The sequence below is a fragment of the Phascolarctos cinereus genome, unplaced genomic scaffold (assembly GCF_003287225.1).
Source record: "Phascolarctos cinereus isolate Bilbo 61053 unplaced genomic scaffold, phaCin_HiC Scaffold_2;HRSCAF=192, whole genome shotgun sequence".
Classification (NCBI taxonomy): domain Eukaryota; kingdom Metazoa; phylum Chordata; class Mammalia; order Diprotodontia; family Phascolarctidae; genus Phascolarctos; species Phascolarctos cinereus.
In genome coordinates, this window is record NW_027555625.1 from 247,869,237 (window position 1) to 247,883,822 (window position 14,586).

The window sequence follows — 14,586 nt, forward strand, 5'->3', positions numbered from 1 at the left end:
TTGTGTGTTGATTCATTTTTATGTTAATAGTTTTTTGAGGTCAACACTTAAAGTGACTTTAGCATTAAGAACTGTTTAACTATTCCCACTATTAGCCATCTCAGTTACCACATACAGAGAATGTCTGAGAAAACATACATATCAAAAGCAAGTTTTATTTCACAGCACATCTCAATTTCACAAATTCATCATCTTACTATTGAAAACAGACCAATTACAAGTGACTCAAATACAATGACATTTAAAACTAAATAGTTTACACAAGTTTACATTAACCTAGTGCAGTTGTGCTGAAAGAAAGCAGCACTACATATTATAGCCACAAACCCAAATACTTAAACACAGACAGCTCAAACATTCCAACATTTTTTCTTGAAAAGTTTTAGGGCTTAATTTTGGTTTAAATATTGGCTTTGTTGCAGTAATTCTTTGCTACCACACAGTGGCAGCTTTTATATTACTAAAAAGGGTACATTTATTATAACAAGGCTTTTGAGCCAAATAGGTTATATAAAACCGATTTGGCAGCTAAAATTGAAAACTACACATATATACACACAGTTAAACTTAAATTACTGTATTTGCCAACAGTTTCACTATTGGCCATACAGAATGTTTAGAGGAAAGTACCTAAAGTATATGTTGTAAACCATAGAGCAAATATTTGGGAATCATACCCTTACAGTGCTTAACATGTATTTTATAAGTACCCTTTTGAGACGATTTCAATGGCATAACTTATTTTTAAGAAGACTCAATGCCCAGTAGGTACTGTGCATGTAATTTCATAGTTAGACCAGCCAAACTGAAGTAATAACTTTTAATAATTTTAGGCTGGCTCCTTAGTAAAATGGATAAAGGGACAACCTCATGGGGAAAATAAGTTTAAGGTGCTTATACAAATAGGATTGTTATTGGCTCATTTAAAAACTGAAACACTGTCCCATAAAGAGTATTTGAGCATAGCATAGTTCATACTTTTTGTAGCTTCCGTAATAATACTCATCTGTAGATGATTCCAAAGCTATCGTAGCTATATTGGTAGTACTGTGTCAGGCAAAAAACGATTTTGATGGACAAGATGATAAATATACCTGTTTCATGCTGATCTCCATCCCTGCCTCCCCTAGCAACTGTCAAACTAATTCATTACCTGTAATTGTTATATGGTGCAACATAACCCCAGTAGAAAACAGAAATCTTTAAATGGCTGGGAGCTAGTTAAAAAAACAAAATAGGCAAAGGGACTAGTAGTCTAGTATGACATGTTTGGGAAAAAAAAAGACAAAACTGGGAAGGGATGGTGAGGAGTGCAAGTCCTTTAATTATGTTCAAATATTTAGGCTTGATTGGACCTGGGTTAATTTACCACAATGTCTAATATACCCAATAGCAACCAGTACTTGAGAGGCCTAAATTGTTTGGACTGAAGATTGGCCGGTAACCTGGCCCTGATTTCCAGACAGTACTGGCAACAAGTGTTTTTAAAAAGGTTTTCCCCATAAAGAAACTTGTTTCAGTTCTTGTATATGTCAGCATGCTTTTCAACTGTGTGGAACTCAGCTTACATGTTTATCATGCAAGTTAATTTTTCAAAGACATATTTGATAAAGATTGACCTGAATACTGATCATGTGTTGCATACAAATTCATAAAATACAAGTTTATGACCAGTTGGTATCATCACTGTAGTATATACTGTGTAAGACACATCAACTATTTGAAATTTGCAGCAATTAAAGTCTAACCTATGCCTTTACAAAATTGTGTACACAATTTGATACTATGTGTACAATATTTAATGTAGCCCAAACAGGCAAAACAAGTTTACAGTACTTTAAAGAGCAACTGTCCCTCTCTCTCTTCCAGAGCAAGGTATGTTATTCAAGTTGGTCTTAAGTAAATTCCTTAATCAAAAAAATCCAATTATTTTTGTTCGCTTGGAAAAACCAAAATGAACACCAATTTTCTCAATCACAATATTGCTTAGGAAAAAAGAAAATGTTAATCAGCAAGTAACTACTGTAGGACCAAAGTGTTGCAAATTTTATCCAAACATTTGTTTAGTACTTGAGTTATATGTCATTTTCCTGCCCATGACAGTTACAAGCATTGTACTCAAGTCTTACAAGTGCCTGTTTGGATAAGCAACATGCCAGTTTCAAGAGGAACATCACAGTGGCATGATGCTTGGAAGAACAGAATTCGAGTGAAAAAATACAATTAAAAAACTTCAAATCTTGTTTCATTGGCTTAATTTGATAGCAGAAACTATAACTGCTGACACTTGAGAGAACTGCATGCAAAAAGTAGTCAAAAAGGTACTTTGCTTTTGGTACTTAAAACAATGGCAAAGACCATCCTGAAGTGACAGAAACCGCAAATCACCCTTTCAGCCAATGCACTTCTCAAGTATGACTGCATGATGAGATATTTCCCAACATTTAACATTCTAAAATTTTAACTATCCCTTTATCCATATATTAATGCTTAAATGAGTAATTAAATCATCGATGAACCAATTGTTCAAGATCTGGAAATCCATGTCCCATTGTTATGATAATGCAGTTGTGGAATTCTTTTCTGAATGCAAGGCAAATGCAGGTAAGCATAAAATGCTATTGTATAATTTAAGAATTTATAACTTACGCAAGAAAAAGACTGGTACCAGACCAGTTTCAGGCACATAAAAAAAATGCATTGTGTTCATATAAAAAAATGCAGGAAAAATTTCAAATACCATTTGAAGTATGACATTTTGGAATGAAAGTAATGATGAGTAAGTAAGAAAACAAGATAAAAATCTTTCAAAGGAACAATAGCATAACATCTTTTGAAAGGAAGAATAAACAGCCACAGTGACAACTACATCATGAATTACTTGTGCTTTAGTGTCTGAAGGAAATAATCCTTTCTGTGCCAATAAACCTGTTTTCACCCAACAAATACTCAACTATGCCATTATGAGAACACACATTTTAAGTAACTGAAAGCTGTGACATAATAGGGGCACACAAAAGATTAGTAGGAAGTGGAAGTCATTCAGCAGCAAAGCATTCTGTAAATCTTCCTGCCAACTGGGTAGAACTTGGCTTTGGCTACGACTGCTGCGTGAGACGTCTATAATGAGGTAAAACTTGGTTCTCAGGAAGGTAAAGGGCCAGTTCCAGAGCCACAAGCACTGTAAATTCAAATCCAATTAGATCTCTTCGGTTGAATCGGAATCGTTCTTCTAACTTCTGCAATAAAGAAGAAAGAATAAGATTGTTTTCTCCATTATTTTCTAGCTATGTTAACAGACATCACTTTGCTCAATTGTGGCTGTCGCTTTTTTCCGGGATCAAACAAAACAAAACCAGAAAAAAAACTTAATTGCCTTCATGTCTAAATCTGAAGACATTGGGATATTTCTGTTAATGACTTAAAACATTTCCAAAGCCTGGGAAGAACAACTAGTAAATGCACAAATCATCACCCTCCTTACATCTGTGTTGTAAAGGATAAAGATCTGTTAGTTTAAGTGAGACCACCTTCCTTCCAGTTGCCATCATGGGGAAAATAGCACCAGTCTATATTTATATTTGATCTTTAGCTCTGAATTCTATAATTCTATGTCCTTATATATATGAATTTTAATGTCCTCTCATCTTCCCACAGCAGCGGAGATCAGAAATTACACCCTAGTTAATGTCTGTTGCTAGCAGATACAGGTGGAATTTAGGAAATTTGTAGAAACCATTCAGCATGCTCTGACTAGACAAACCAAAAGCTGGAACTGCCAACAGGCTTGGTACTTATACACTTCATGTTGTATCATGAAAACAGCAGAATTCTGGTTCTACTTACATCAATGAGCTGCTTGACTTCGTTCTTCCTGAGGTCGCTGCTGATCTTTGCTGCAAGGAGCACACAAGCGCCAGCGCACAGTTTGCGGTTCTGTTTGTTTAGCTTGCCTTGTAAGACAAGCTTCTCAAAGTAAACATAAGCCATTGACACGGTAACTGGTTCGAGGTTGCATTCTTCAGAGAGATTCCTCATTTCCCGTTTTAAGCTGTGAGTAAACAAAAACCAAATCATGTTTCTGGTCATGAGGCAGCATGGATCCTAATAGTTTTACAGACTAAGCAGTTTTATAAACAAGTGGGAGATGATTACCTTCCTACAAGTTTAAATGACTGCTAGCCCATCTTTACTCATGTTTTTCTTACCTTCTAATTTTACTCAGCGTAAGTTTGATGTGAGGAAACTTCTCTTTAAATGTTTCATTCATGTCCTTTTTAAGGTCTGAAGGCTTCACGTATTCTATCACGGTGGTCTGAAATAGGAAAGGAAGTTGCCTGTCATTTAAGGCATTTTCATAGTTGAACATTTACATTGCTTCAAAGCCAATTTACCCTCAAACCCCATCTTGGCACCTCCTACTGCCATAACGATTATGGGTACAGCCTTGGGTGTCAAAATGAAATGTCACTGTTTAGTTGTTTTCATGCCAATGCTTGTTAACAGCCAGGTTTATGCAAATAAATATGGACTGTTTTCAAAACCTTAAAATTCTCTATGGAAAGCTGTTTTGGGAGGTTTAATGAAATGAAGATGAAACCTTATAATAAGGTCCTGAAGCAGGGTTTAGAATATAGAATTATGCATGAGTTCTGTGCTGCTTAGGGGGGTTAAGTAACTGAATAAAAAGAGACAATATTGCTGACTAGCTGTTCCCAGACTGCCAAGAGGCACAAGAATTCCACTAATTTTTGTTATTTATAATCAATCTTAGTTTCCTTGAAACAAGTTTCTTAGCATAATTCTAGTTGCTAAGTTATTAATCTGTTTTAAATGGGAACCATTTGTCCAAAATGAATGTCACTTAAACATGTGTGGCCATCAGTCAATAAGCATTTATCGAGTACCTACTATGTGCTAGGAACTGTTCTAAGGACTGAGGATTCAAAAAAAGGAAAAAATAATAAAAAGTCCTTGCTTTCAAGGAGTCCACTGGGGGGAGACAATATGCAAACAACTATGTACAAACAAGATATATGAAGATAAATTGGAGGGGGCAGCTAGGTGGTGCAGTGGATAGAGCTCAGGCCTTGGAGTCAGGAGGACCTGAATTCAAATCTGAAATTAGATACTTGACACTTACTAGATGTGTGACCCTGGGCAAGTCACTTAACCCTGACTGCTTCACCAAAAAGCCAAAAGAAAAAAAAAGATTGAAAAAGGCTGCTTGTAAAAGGTGGGATTTTAGCTGAGAAGCAAGGAAGCCAGAGATGAAGGAAAGAATTCCAGTCACAGTTACAAGCCAGGGAAATGCAAGCAGTGGGGAGATGGAGTTTCATGTTCTCAGAATAACAAAGAGGCCAGTCACTGGGATTGTAGAGCAAGGAATATGTGTGGAGAATACTGAAGGTGAGAAAGGAAAGACTGGAAAAGTAGTTGAGGGCCAGATTATAAAGGGCTTTGAATATCAAACAGGATTAAGTGGGGGAGAGGGGTATGACATGATCAGACCTACATTGAGGAAGATCGATTTGACAGCTGAGTGAAGAATGATCTGGTGTGAGGAGAGACACTTGAGGCTGGGAGATGGACCAGCAGGCTATTTCAATAGTCCGGTATAAGGTCACGGAGGGCCTGTACCAGGGTAGCAGCAGTATCAGAGGAGGGAAGGGAATATATATCAGAGACCTTACATCAATAAAATTGACAGGCCTTAGCAAAAGACTGGATATATGGGATGAGTAAGGATGACACCTATGTTGGAACCTAGGTAACTAGGAAGGTGGTGGCAGCCTCACCAGTAAGAGAGAACCGATACTAGAAGAATTTAACCACTTAGCCTTAATTCTTCGTCCAGTTTTAGAGGATAATGCTACTAATGATTTGTTTTCTTCATATACAGGCACGTTAAAATCCACTGTTGTCAAATCTCTTTTGTAACATGGTTTATTTTCCCACTAATCTTCCTAAGGACAGATACTCAAAGGTTTTACTAATCTGATTCTGTAGCATTGTATGTATACAGTCAGTGTTAAATTAAGCAACTTTTTTTTTTGACAGAATGAACATTCTAGCACCTTGATTGATTACACAATCTGCCACTAAATCAATTCTTTAGTAAATGCTAGACACAGAAAAATACCACTGTTCAATTTTTATACACTTTGTTGTTTTCTTACCATATATGATGCAAAGATAAGAACACGCTTGTGTTTCCCACAGGGCCACTGAGGATCATCAAGGAGATTAGGATTATATTCTATTGAATCACCTGTCTCACTCCCTAGAAGCACAAACAATCGCATCAGACATAGGAATCAGTCAGAAACTGCTTTCAGATAAAAGGTACCCAGCAAATGTTTGGTGTTATTTTTTTTCCCTTTAAATCACTGATTTCAGTTTCAATTTTTTTTAAGTCACCAGCAAGGTGGACAGAGTACTAGCCTTGAAGTGGAACACCCAATTCAAATGCTGCTTTAGATACTTCGTAACTATGTGACCTTGGATAAATCTCAACTTCTTTCGTCTCAGTTTCTCATCTGTAAAATGGGGATGATAATAGCACTTACCTCACAGGTTTAAGATCAAATAAGATAATCTGTAGTGCTCTGTAAGCCTTAAATTGCTATATATAAGTTACTAATGATAATAACAATAATATTAATATGTTTAACTGAGAAAAAAGTTAAAGGTTGTTTATAAGGAACAGAAAAAGATGTTAGATTACTGACCCCTACTTCTACTAAGGATAGGGAAAGCAGAAGTGGGTCTAATAAGGCCATTCATTGTGAATTTCCTCTTCTTCCCTTCTCATCTCACATTACCCAAAGGCCTTTTGCTACTATCTCCTCCTTTACCTTTGTCTCACATGAAAAGGTGGGCCTTCTCCTTGCCAAGGCTAATCTGTGCAAGTGATCCTCCGTCCTATCCTGTCTTCTCCAACAGGTTGCCTCCTCTATCATCCCTATTCTCTCACTTATATTCAATGTCTCCCTGACTACTGGCTGCTTCCCTACTGCTTAAAATATGCCAATGTCTCTCTCATCCTCAAAACCCCGCCATTTGCTCCATCCATGCCCATTAGCTATTGGCCCATATCTTTCCTTTGTGGCTAAACTCCTTGAGAAGGCCATCTACAAAGATGCCTCCACTTCCTTTCCTCTTATTCTCTTCTTAACTTTCTACAGTTTGGTTCCTGATCTCATCATTCAGCCAAAATAGCTCTCTCCATATCTAATAATTTATTAATTGCCAAACCTCATAGTCTCTTCTCAATCTTCATCCTTTTTGACCTCTCTACAGTCTTTAACGCTATCAATCATCGGCTTCTCCTTGCTACTATATTCTCTCTAGGTATTCATGACATTATTCTCTCTTGCTTCTCATACCATCAATCTGACCACCCTTTAGGCTTCTTTACTAAATCTTCTTCCAAGGAATACTTGCTAGCCATGGGTATTCATAGGGCTCTGTCCTGGGCCCTCTTCTCTTTTCCTTTTGAATGACTGACTTATACTATAGAGTGAAGAATTTAATTTAGATATTATGTTAAATGGAAAAATTTCCTGGGTGGGAAGAAAGCTGTAAAATTTCTTTCCTTAGATCTTTCATAGAAAACTAGAGCTTCATCTCTCTGAAATGGGATAAATGTGTTCCCAGCAAATGGACATAAATGTGCGTGCATGTTCATACATCTCAAAAATGCCAGCATACCCATCATTGGCATTTCTTTGGGTTTATATACTGTCATAGTGAGGAACAAGGGCATAGTCCATCGTGGAAATTCTCCTAGTCATATGCTTAAGGTAGAAGGTCAAGTGTGCATGAATTTGACTGAATGGTTGGGAGTGGTAGAGAAAAAAAGATAAATGTAAATTGTGAGTCAACTACAACATTTAGATAGGACACATGGATGGAAATTATTTTTCTAACTAAAACTGAATTTGCCTATTTCTTCCCTGTTAAGTGAAAATGGCAGGAAACAGTGTTTCTACTAATGAAACTCTCAGACATTTGTTACAATAAATGCTGCACTTAGGATAATTAGTGAAAATGTGGTGAGAATCAGTAAATGAACATACATGTACAATATATCCACATTCACTTTTGGGGTATTTTTATTGGTTTTCAGTTTTGTTTTTGCTTGTTCAGTTTTTCTTTTTGTTCTTCATATATGTATTGATGGAAGACAAATTTGGTCAAAAATAAGTATTAATAGTACCATACAACTATAAAGGTAATATTATTATGTCACTGAAGTTACTCAGTGAAGCAGTACTCTTGACAAATGGTTAATTTTTAAAGCTGGATTTCCTTTTGTGAGATCTGAACCAATTTAGTCCTTAACTGAAACACTAAAAACAACACAGGCAACATAATAATTAATGTGTACCTGCAAGTCTACTAAACAATTCTAAGATGATTTTCCCACATTTAATTTTTGAAATTTATTCTTGGCTCCCTTTAACTTCTGTTAAGCCTTTATCAATCTGCTTTCTCCATTTCCTCCAGTATTTATCTTTCTGGGTATGTATCTCAGCATATTAATGCTGGTCTTAAGTTGGCTTAATTTCAGCTACTGGTCACGTCATTGTTGCTGGCATGCTAAGTCTTTGTTCAAAATAAGCTTATTAGATTCGCTTTACTTTTTCAGTCTCCCCCATCCCCAATCCATCCTTCACACAGCTGCCAAAGTAATATTCTGAAAGCACAGATCTGACCACATCATGTTCAAGAGGCTCCAGGGTACTCTTGTAGCTTCTAGGATCACACATAAGCTCTTCTGTTTTCCATTTAAACTCCTTCACAATGTCGCCCCAGCCTGCCTTTTCATATTCTTACATATTTCCTTCCTTCTTCCACTCAAGGATCTGGTTAAATGGGCTTTTCTTGCCATCCTTCAAACATGACCCTCTGTCTCCCTCCTTGGTACTTTGGACCAGACTGCTCACTTCTCCTTTAGAACTCTTGCTTCTTTCAAAGCTCAACTCAAGTGCCACTGTGAGACTTTTCCTTATCCTCCCAACTACTAGTTTCTCCCTGTCAGAAATTCCAGTGTATTTACTGTGTATATATTTTGTATCAATTTGAGTGTGTACATGTTTCTCCTGATAGAATGTAAGCTCCTTGAGGGCAAAGATTGCTTATTTTTGTTTTTATTGTCAGTTCTGGACACACAGGTTCTTAAATAAGTCCTTGTACATTGGTTAATGAACTGAAAGAAAACCTTATGATATAAAACTTCCTACCTAATTCTGTGCCTGATGGCACAGATTTAGCTGTTGCAGATTTGTATCTTGACCCAGGCAGAGTCCGTGGAACGTTAGATCGAGGCTGAGATGCTGCAGCGTGATTATCACTCTTATGTGTGACAAGGGCATTTGTAGGATACAAAAATTTTGCATAAGATACTACCTGAAAAACAAGTTCACGTTCAGTATTACTCTTCCTCACTTGACTGAGTTAGACCAAAAAATAAACAGCGCTCCCCCACCCTCCAACCCAAGATTCAGGAGGCTTTTCTTGATGTTGAATGTAATGTTGATACAGAAAGCAAAAATGAACCCATTCCCAACTGCTTACTCAGGATGAGAGGAAAAAATCATATTCATAGGCTCTCTTTTCAACTTTAATTTTATTTCCTTTTACTCACATCAGTAGTCCAGTTTGACCCTACTGAGCTCCTATGAACAGAAATTAATGTCTATGTCTGGATTAGTTCCACAAGGAATTTTACCACTGAAAAACCAGCATCTGAATAAAGTCCATTTATATATGATCCAAATGAATATTTTGTGTATTTTACCACTGTTTTGATAATCTGTAGTATTCAATCCTGCCCACTGTTCTACCATTTCAACATTTATGACTTCAAATGTTTCCTATGAAGACTTCATATAATATAATGAATTGAAAAGGATTAGTGCTATGTGATATGAGATTTAAGACACATTCCTCCAAATAAGAGATCTGCTTATATATTTTTGTTTGTGTTAAAGTAGTAGCTTAATATTTAGCTTCTTTAGAAAAATAAAATCAGAAGTGCAAATGGCAATATAATACATAAGTCTATCTTCCATAAGTTTGTATAAGCTTCTCTCCTATTTATATCTTTCAATTAATTATAAACATTTATATACCCAAAGTTAAAATTTTTAAATAAAAGTTTAAATGTTTAGCTCTTTCAGTATTTTTAAAAATTCTGACTTCAAAAATACTATAGACAATAATTAGCATTAGTTGCTCTGAAAATATGAAGACTATTCTCTTACCTTTCCATCAGCACCAAGCTCAACTCCTTCCAATACAAAGACCATCTCAGAAGACACTGAAACCCCACCAGATGGATGCCTCTGTTTCTGGCTTTCTACCTTCATGTCACTGTAAAAGTATTTAGATCAAAGATGGTATATTCTAGGATGATGAAGTTCCTTCCTTTTATAGTAAATGAACTACTGAGGTGGGGGAGGGGGACTGAGAAAGGAGAAAAGAGGAGAAAGGAGTGGCTAGATTTTTTTAAACATCAATACTGATGAAGATGTTTAGATCATTTTTTTTCCTCTTTCTCCATGAAAAATCAGTTCTGGACATCTATATCAATAAGCCACTGAAAATACAAAGGAATAGAATCTGAATGTTCATACGAATAAAACTGGGTTAAGACTATTTAAAAGATAAATAGCATTAAGAGATATTAGGAAATTCCCTAACATTGTATTGTAACATTCCTTTTCATGATGGCTACCAATCTGCTACATAATACCATTTTCTATAAATCAAAATAAAATTTGTATTGGCCAATAAATTTAGTGAGCACCACTACCTACCTCTGTTTAAAGGAATGTGCACATTTCACAGGCAAATTTGTAGGTAAAATCAAATTGTAGCAATACACAGCCAGTAAGCTTTAGAAACTGCCGGAGTAATTGGTGTTTTCCCACACTAGGGGAAGAATGGTTTTCTATTATTGACTATTTTTATAGTATGTTTGCACACAATACTATTTCTACTGCTAAACATCCGTTTCCTTCCACAAATTATGTACAGGACAATCAAGTGGACAGGATGTGGAGAACACAATTGTATTCCATGTAAAGTGAAGGAACAATAAAGGCAATTTATAAATAAACAGGTTCCCAAAAGAAATATTTTTTTTTTAAAAAAGCAGCAACACAAAATCACCTCAAAATGCTAAAAGAACATGAATAATTTTAATTAACAGGAAGTTGAATTAGATCAAACTTTTACTGAGTTCTGAATGCTTTCTTCTGTACTCTTTAGGGGACAATTCTCCATTAACTGTAAGAGGTCTGAGTTTAAGAGGGTGAGCTTTGTTGTTCTATTCTTAACAAACACACACTTCCCCTCTGGGTTGTGTTGTCCTGGACAGCTTTTAAATCGTATCACATATACCACACCTTGTACAATGCTAATGCTCTTGTTATCAAACTTATGGAAGAATACACGGTGCTCATTATGCAGATGTTTTTGTTGTTCAATTGTGGCCCACTCTTTGTGACCTCATTTGGTGATTTTTAGGCAAAGATACTGGAGTGGTCTGCTCTTTCCTTCTCCAGCTCATTTTACAGATGAGGAAATAGAGGCCAATGGGGTTGAATGACTTGCCCAAGGTCACACAGCTAGTAAGTGTCTGAGGCCAGATTTGAACACAGGAAGATGAGTCTTTCTGACTCCAGGCCCTTTGCTCTATCCACCATACCACCTAGCTGCCCCAACGTGCAGGTGTAGAGGTAAGCAAATTATAAATTACACACTATGTCTACTGTGAAACTTGTCAGATCTATACAATTAAAATCATTACTTACCTGATCCGAATGCTTTCTCCATAAGGCAAAATAGAAAACGCTGCACACAAGGACCTTTTAGCACAAATCAGAACTATCCTGAAATGCAATGGGGAAAACAAATGATATAGGAAAGGTCCACAAAATTAGAACCATAAGCTAAGCATACTCATAAATATTGTAAGCAATTCAAATTACATGTTGGTTTCAATTCATCTCTACAAATGTATTAATAATAGCTGATGATTATACAGTGCTTTAATGTTTATAAAAAACTTAATACATTATCTCCTTTGGTTCTCATAGTTAACTATTGAAGCTAGAAGAGATTACATGTGCCCAAGATGACATAGTTAATAAGTATCAGAAGTAGAATTTGAATTTAGGCTTCTTAACTCCAATGTTCTTTCTATTATACCATGCTTCCTCTCAATTACATATTATGTGCTTAGGCTTTGGCTTAAATATTTTCTTTTACCTAAAAAAGCAAGCACATATTTCATTCTTAAAAATTCAGAAGATGGAAAACTTTCTAAGTTATTCCCTCATTTAGATACTTAAGTCCAGTGAACAAGAAAAGGTTAATGTCACTGATAAAACTGTGGGCCACCTCAAGCATAGAGTCTGAAGCTGCTGTTTCCTCCGAGTAGTGATTTTCTTTTGGTTATTAAAGGCTTAAGACCAATAGGTGGGGATTTGATCAACTAGTGCTAGTATCTCCCTTTCTCCACCCACACCAAATCTCATTATAATGGTGATAATTACTGTCAATAGCTAACCCTCTGAGCTGATCGTGGATGACTGAATTATACACACTGCAACATTTCTGGCAGATTAACAAGAGGGCTCAGGAAAGAGTCTCCATGTTCATATTGAACAGATGGCTGGATAGGGTTATTCCTCACTTTGGCCATCTCTATAGCTTCACCAGCAACCTTCCTGTCCTGGGGTCTTGCTCTTTAGATGGGTGACTGTCTCTATTGGTGATGCAGTGACTGGTGACTCCTAATTTGAGGAAAAACTCCAGCCATGATTAATTTACTCCCCAACTCTGACCATCATGACCTCCTCCATAACCTCAGCAGCAGTCTTCTTCTTCTTCCTCAACTATCCTTTCCTCTCCCCTCCCCATTCTGGAAACAAGACCAAATTAACTCTGCCAACCTATTCCTCTAAGGTCCCACTCCCCTTTTTGTGTGGCCTCCATCCTTGGAATTTAAGATCCTTCAGTTGTGAGACTGTCTCTGCTTTTTGTATGTGTATCCCCACAGAAGGGCTTAAAAATGCTTTCCCACTCATTTTTGGTTATTTGCTCATGAAAAGTTATTTACTGCCTAAAGCAAAAAGCAAGGCATTTGATAGGCCAATGATCCAATTAATGAGGTAAAGCCTTAATATTAAGAGTCACAAGACCTTAAAGTTAAAATTTTCTTCCTGTGATCCAAGTTTTTAATACTCCTCCTTCCTGTCCTCACCGTTACTGAAACTGAAGATGGCATATTACATATCGACCAGTAATATTGTGGTCATCCATTCCCTGGGCCTTAGTTTCTTCATCATTAATTTGAGAGGTTTAGATTTTATGACTCTTAAGGTCTCTTCTAGTTCTGAATCTATGATCCTAAAAGATTAGGCAAGTGTGAACCAGAACTACTTCTTTTTTTTTGGGCGAGGCAATGGGGTAAAGTGACTTGCCCAGGATCACACAGCTACTAAGTGTTATGTGTCTGAGGCCAGATTTGAACTCAGGTTCTCCTGACTTCAGGGCCAGTGCTCTATCCACTGCACCACTTAGCTGCCCCTAGAACTTCATTCTTCCTAGTGGAAAACAAAATTATAAGAATAAGCCCTTCTCCAAATGATAAATGGTCTAAAGATTATGAAAAAGCAGTTTTCAAGTTCCCAAGCTACCTATAGTGATATTTAAAAATGTTCCAAATTACTAATTATTAGAAAAACACAAGTTATAAAAGCAACTCTGAGGTTTGACCTCAAACCCATCAGATTGGCAAAACAGACAAAAAAAGAAAATGACATATTGGAGGGGCTGTGGGAAAACTCAAAATCCATGTACTGCTCGAACTATGAACTGGTTTAAACTATTCTATAAAACAACTTGGAATTATGTCCCCTCCAAATTATTGCTCTTTGACTCAGTGATATCACTATCACAACTAGATGCCAAAGATATCAAAGAAAGAAGAAAAGACCCATATGTACAAATATATTGCTAGCAGCTCTTTTTGTGGTGGCAAAGAACTAGAAACTACCAAGTTTCCCATCAATTGGGTAATAACTTAACAAATTATGGTACATGAAAGCAATGAAATACTATTTTGCTATATGAAATGAAGAAAGAGTTGGTTTTAGAGAGACCTGGGAAAACTTGTGTGGAATGATGCACAGTGAAAAGAACCAGGAAAATGATTTATATTATAACATCAGTATTGTAAAAATGAATAGTTCTGAAAGACTTCTGAATTCTGATGAATGAAATAACCAACTACATTTCTAGAAGACTGATGAATGCTACTCAATTGATAGATGATGGATTAATGTGCAGAATGAGAAATGCATTTTGGGATATGGCCAGTTTGTTTTGTTTGATTTTTTATATCTATCTCTATCTATTTATCTATCTATCTATCTATGAGAGATACAAGGGCTCTTCCTTTTTCTTTAAGCATGTGGGAGAAAGTGGGATGGAGGAAAAAATGTAGGTTAACTGAAAAGATATTTTAAAAAATCCAACTTGGTGCATGTCACCTTTATAATATGAAGT

At 36.3% G+C, this 14,586-nt stretch overlaps 1 protein-coding gene and 1 long non-coding RNA gene across 3 annotated transcripts in view; one reads left to right on the forward strand and one right to left on the reverse strand.

Moving 5' to 3' along the window:
* Positions 1-2,961: 2,961 nt before the first annotated feature.
* Positions 2,962-14,586, reverse strand: part of CABLES2 (Cdk5 and Abl enzyme substrate 2) — a 35,722-nt gene continuing 24,097 nt past the window's right edge. Inside the window, exons 3-9 of one of the 2 annotated variants that reach the window (XM_020981537.2) lie at positions 11,826-11,903; positions 10,272-10,380; positions 9,249-9,414; positions 6,180-6,283; positions 4,209-4,315; positions 3,847-4,051; positions 2,962-3,239 (exon numbers count right to left, since the gene is read on the reverse strand). In XM_020981537.2, coding sequence (XP_020837196.1) covers positions 3,099-3,239; positions 3,847-4,051; positions 4,209-4,315; positions 6,180-6,283; positions 9,249-9,414; positions 10,272-10,380; positions 11,826-11,903 — 910 coding nt within the window. In that variant the 3' untranslated portion in view covers positions 2,962-3,098. The remainder of the gene's footprint in view (positions 3,240-3,846; positions 4,052-4,208; positions 4,316-6,179; positions 6,284-9,248; positions 9,415-10,271; positions 10,381-11,825; positions 11,904-14,586) is intronic. The other variant, XM_020981536.2, reaches the window with a different exon arrangement.
* Positions 6,256-10,804, forward strand: LOC144455874 (uncharacterized). Its single transcript, XR_013484698.1, has 2 exons — positions 6,256-6,345; positions 10,283-10,804. It is a non-coding gene; the product is annotated as an uncharacterized LOC144455874 (long non-coding RNA).